The sequence below is a fragment of the Argiope bruennichi genome, chromosome 4, assembly GCF_947563725.1.
Source record: "Argiope bruennichi chromosome 4, qqArgBrue1.1, whole genome shotgun sequence".
Classification (NCBI taxonomy): domain Eukaryota; kingdom Metazoa; phylum Arthropoda; class Arachnida; order Araneae; family Araneidae; genus Argiope; species Argiope bruennichi.
In genome coordinates, this window is record NC_079154.1 from 90,554,850 (window position 1) to 90,560,849 (window position 6,000).

The window sequence follows — 6,000 nt, forward strand, 5'->3', positions numbered from 1 at the left end:
AAAGTAATAGAAGTGGTGAAAAACGACTAAAATGTATTATTTTTTTTTTGTAATTATTTTAAAAATTCTTCACTTGCACCCACTGATAAAAAGACAGTTAAGTAAACAAAAAAATGAAGAACCTAATATTAGTTCCTCTCATATAAAGTCTGCAAGTATATTTTTATTCTTTGAAAGAGTTCTTTTTATTCTTCAGTGAGCCAGAAAGCAAAATAAATAAATAAAAAATAAAGGAAGAAATAAACTTGGCAAAATTAATACCCAAACAACAATTTTTCTTCTCTAAGAGACATAAAACTCTTCTTTGCTACCTTAATTATCAATAAAAATGCATTTATTTTAGAGTTTTGGGTATAAATATTGGCATGTACTTTTTTTGTACTATAATTTTCTTTCATTTATCTTTCTTAACATATAATTCAAAAGGTTTGAGGAAAATAATAGTTTTTGAAATGTAACGTCGAAATAATAAGGTCTTTTCAATACCTAAGTCTTTATATTATTTTCAATTTTTCTTAATAAATTAGAAAAGTAATTATACGGTTAAAGGAACATTAAAAGGTTATCTCACCAATATGTGAGAAATTTAAAATAAACCAGTAAAAATATTATTTCGAAATTTATTTTAATTGCTGATGAATAACAAATAATTTTATGATATATTTGTAAAATGTATATCTTTATTATAAAAAAAATTTAAATGATTAAAAAATATAATTTATTTCTCAGTATTATTTTATTATAAGAGAAAAGCAAACTTTTATCATCCTGAAAGTCAATGAAATTCGAAATAATGTTCATAAAGTTGAAAAAATAATAAGTAAAAAAATCTTTCGCTATCAGAAGAAATGTAATAAACATAAAATTATGCGTTTCAGGTACGTAATAAATATATTTAATATTAACGATAGACAAAAATCTTTTCTGAAAATTTCGAGATAAAAAATCTTTCGCGATGATTTTTGACATGATTTAATGATTTTTGACATGATTTTGACATGATTTAATGATTTTTGACATGAAAATTGACTCAGTTAAATTAATTATTTCATATGGAACAAATTAATAAGATAACATTTCTAGAAAGCAATGAAATGAATGTAAAAAAACATGTTAGAAGATGAATATAATAACTTTACAAACAATGTAATTCTTAAAGATTAAAATTTTCGATTTCCTTTACGTTTATTTAACATCAAAATTAGATCTAACATATTTCCCATCTTTCATAGTAGTGAAAAAGCTTTAATTTTTACGACAATAAAACTAATCTTATAGCTTTATTTTTTAATTTTAATTTAAAAATTATAATCGATAATTCATCACGATAAAATATAATTTAATTCTAAAAATTAACCTGTTCAACTGATTATGATAATCCTCGTGTCTCATAGTAAAATTTAAAAGCATATATTATTGCTTTAGAAAAATAATAAATTGAATAATTCTTCAAAAGGATATAAATAAATCCTTTTCTTATGCTATTTAACTTCTATTAATTTTCAAATTTTTATAATAATTTATTTCTATAGAAAACATTAAAACGTCAGTAGCATATGAAAGATTAACTATTGATAGAATGTATTTGCATTTATTGCTTTAATAATATATAATTTAATAAATTAATTTCAATAAATACAATTAAAATTAAAGTTGGAAATACCTGCATCATCTAAAAAAAATCAGTTGATTAAATTAATTGAATTCTAACAATAAATTACCTTTTTATAAAATTATGTTTTGTTAATATTCGCATGATATTAAAAGCTTAAATGGGAACCTAATCATAAATATGCTTTGCGTTAAGATACAAAAATCTGAATGCATCTGAACTGTATTTATTCGAAATCTTTTATGTTAATACAAAAAACGATAATTATATATTGTTATTAGACTATTTTTTAATTTCATTTTTATTTGCAATATTAATTATTATAAAGTACCATTCTTAATCTCAAAGGAAAAATCCGAAAATATCTAGATGAAACATGTATAATTAAATAGCATTAATCAAATTTTGGTTTATCAAATCCAAATAAATTATTTATTCCGGCTTTCAAAGATAAATCTAGATTAACAGCATTTTAATTAAATTGTATCCTAACTAATGTTTTCTTTTCAAATTTTTTTTCAGATGAATTAAAGATTAAAAGATCATACCACATAAGAGTTTAAATTTATTGGACTGATTATAATTCTTATATTCTATAAATCTTGTTTCTTAAAAATAAAATATAAAATTCTGTATTTTCTTAATAGTTTGCGTGAGGTGATCAATATATTAGGACATATAAATACCTAAAAAGCATATATTATTTGACATAATTATTATAAAATACATATAGGATGTTCTAGAAAGGACATTATTCAATACTTGCAAACAATATGCTTACGGAATTGAAATATATTTTGTAAACTTGTCTTATATAAGTATTAATTTGATTTTTAAATTTAAAAAATTTTATTAGAATAAAAGATACCTTTTATAAATACATGATTTCTGTTTTATTATTTTACGTAACAATAAGACGTAACTTAATAAATTCGAACTTAAACATAATAAATTCGAATTATTTAATTACTTACTTATTTATTTATACTTGCATTTTGTATTTGTTTCATGATACTAGGAATAACATTATATTCGCACATTTTGCTGTTGTAATTTAATTATAATCTTACTTTTTTTTCTAGAATAATCAAAACCTTTTGATTTTTTTTTCAGATAAACAGAAGATGAAATGGATATTAACAGAATCAATCAAATTCTGAAATATTTTTTTCGAACCTGACGTGCATGGCCATCATCATCATTTAAAGACTGATAAATGAACTGTGAAATAAAATAAAACATTTTTAGGATGTTATTCAGTGATTTGTGGACAATTTTTGTTCTGAAATTCCTCAGTCCTAAATGTTATTGTGTTATAGTTCACTATCCATTTACTAGATGTTGCTTTGTGATGTAAATTTGTGTGAAAATATTAAAAAGAGTCTTTTTTCTTCATAAAGAACCTCAAATATGTAGATAATTGTGAAAAGATGTTTAAATAAACAAACAAAATACACAATGTTCTTATTAAGCTAATCTTATTTTAACTAACAATTCAGCACGAATTATACTTATTTATTATCATACTTACTTTCTCTAATTTTATCAAACAAACAAAACTATTAAGATGCAAACATTTACTAGAGAAATATAGTTATAATGAAAAATTTTATCAACCAATTAAACATTTTTTTAGTTACAAAATGATAATCCAATTCCGACAACAATATTTTCAATTTTAATATTCTCAATTATGTTCTTTTCCCATTCAAGGAATAAAAATCCACTTTGTATTAAATTTCTCTGAAAAGACACCCCTTTTTGATTGGTATTTTACAGATCCTTTGTCCATCTAAATATTATTAAAGGTTAGAATGCACAATATTTTATAAAAAACAACAATTAATATATCTTACGATATATGAAAAAAAAAGAAATATTGGATTCTCATTAAAATTTTTCAAACGTATCTAGAATATTTTAATTAATAATACTATTTACTGAGAACGAGGTATGATCTCATGTTAAGTTTGATGTCTCAACTAACATAAAACTAATATCCTTCATGTAAGCACCTTCGATCAAGACTCCAAGGAAGAGAAATTTTATCCCAAGGATTTAAATGATTAATTAACAACAAATTTAAAATAATTGTCCTCGTATCAAGGTAACTACAAAAATATTCCAACAATTACAATAACGAATAAGGAAAAAGATTGTTAGTCGAATTATTCAGCTTGATTATTTAAGTTTATGCTGTGACCACCAGCGCCGTCTATCGGAATCACAAAGAAGAGTTGAACTTCTTGTTTGAGTTAGATAAAGATAGAAGAACGATCGTTGAAAGCGAGAAATGCCTGTCGAATCCGATATAATGATTCTAAAATTTATATCAACTAATAGCATTTAACATTTTAAATAAGCATATAGCATTTAACATTTTAAATTAATATCTGTAATGTGTGCAATATTATTAAATTAATAATTTACAATAAAATTATTTTGACTGTTGACTCAGTAGTCTTGCTTATACGTCACAATGTATTGGAGATAAATTCAATGGCACCAAAAAGTTGATCTCAATCAAATGATGTTTTTCAATAGGTTACGTATAAATTAAAATTGCGAGGAATCCCAATATAAATTCTTATCTTGTGAAACCTTTTTCTGTATGTTCAAAATTTCTTTATTACCCGAGTTCAAATCGTTTGAGCTTTTCAGTATAATCTAAAAAAAACTATTTATGATTCTAATATTGCACACAATCGTATATCAAATTATAACTTGAATTATACTGGAAACAGAAATGTTTTAATTTGTTAAAACATCAGCAATAAAGTTGTGATGCACAGAAAAATTATAAAAGGGAATTTTATAAAGGAATCCTCAAAACGAATTCATTTCATTGTCTTTTCAGGTTGGAATTCAAAAGATAAAATTAAATGACCAAACATGGTTTGCACAAATAAACTACCATGTTCCAAATTTGAAAAATTACGAGACAGGTGGTAGGGTCTGAGCTTCTAGTTTCTCTAATGTATAATGACAAAAAATAACGTTCAAAGTCTTTAATATTACTTAAAACCCTTTAATATCATTCAACTCTAAGATAATCTTACTCTTAGTCTAAAAGAGCATTGATATATTACCTTTCATAATCTGTCCAGACACATTTGATTGAAGTATATAAAAAAGGAATTTAATATTTCTCAAAAATTAATTTCGACTTATGATTTAAAATGATTTCCTTTGTAAATTGATAAATATAAGTAAACGGACATTCGTAAACTTTGATGACGTTTTTAAAATAATTGAAATGGATTATTCATTTGGATTATTTAAAAATAGAGCTACCACATGGAATTGCAACTCTGTTTAAATCATAAATTTATAAAAATATATTTAGAAATATTGACTATAAAGATTTAAAAAAAACGAATTTGCCCTTAAGTCGAAAATAATTTCTTTATCGAAAATATACTATCACATAAGAATCTGTAGAAGTAATGAAATACAGATATAAAATAAAAATACAGTGTAAACAAAAAGAACTTTCCTCTTTCTGCAAGACATATACATTTAAAATTAAGGAACAGAATTAACTAGAATTTATTCAAGTACTATGGAAGGCAGAATAATTCCACACAAAAAAATAATAATAAATATCGCTACTAGAAGATATTGTGGAATTGGATAAATACACACAATGAATGTGAACAAAATTAATTATGGAAAATTTCTTTAATTTTCGAATGATAAGATATGCACATGAAAAAATAAATGATGCAGAGTATTAAATTCATTGAAATTTATTAATCAAATTTGGGTCTTCTATTCTGTGTAGAAGACATTTCAGCAGCGACTACTGCAAGGAAATATTTATCACGGTTTTCTTCTTTTCATGTCTTATACAGTCAGTATAATAAATTTGGGTTTATTCCATTCAGTAGTTTCTTCTGCAGATATATCCCTGGTAACCTTGTATTTTATATAAATTGAAATTTTTATTTAATTTTTTAAACAATATAATTTTGAATTAATATTTAAGAATTATTTTATTATATCCTTTTTAGTTTCATTTCTTTAAATTACTTTTCAGCATCTTATAATTTTAAAAATTGACTTTGATAGCCGTATTTTGGATTTTAAAAAATATTTTCAGATTTTTAATGCATTAATAAAAGTATCTTTTTTCAAAAAAATTTCTATTTTCTATTTTTTAATAATTAATAATTTTCGTAATTCATTAATATTATGGATATTAGAGTCTAAAAACAGTTTTTTTTCCAAAATGCTCACTTATCGGATTTAATACGCGTTAAAAATATGGAAGAATTCAATCTAGATTTAAAAAAAAAACGTGTAAAATGTAAAAATATCATGTGTCAAACGTGTCATGTTTTACAAATGCATTTTTTTAGTTAAAAAAAACTAGAGAATTCTGGAGA

The 6,000-nt window shown here is 23.0% G+C and overlaps 1 protein-coding gene across 1 annotated transcript in view; it reads left to right on the top strand.

Moving 5' to 3' along the window:
• The window catches only part of LOC129966927 (uncharacterized), a 68,273-nt gene extending 65,237 nt beyond the window's left edge, over window positions 1–3,036 (top strand). Inside the window, exon 4 of the mRNA XM_056081542.1 lies at window positions 2,726–3,036. Coding sequence (XP_055937517.1) covers window positions 2,726–2,729 — 4 coding nt within the window. The 3' untranslated portion in view covers window positions 2,730–3,036. The remainder of the gene's footprint in view (window positions 1–2,725) is intronic.
• The last annotated feature ends 2,964 nt before the right edge of the window (window positions 3,037–6,000 follow it).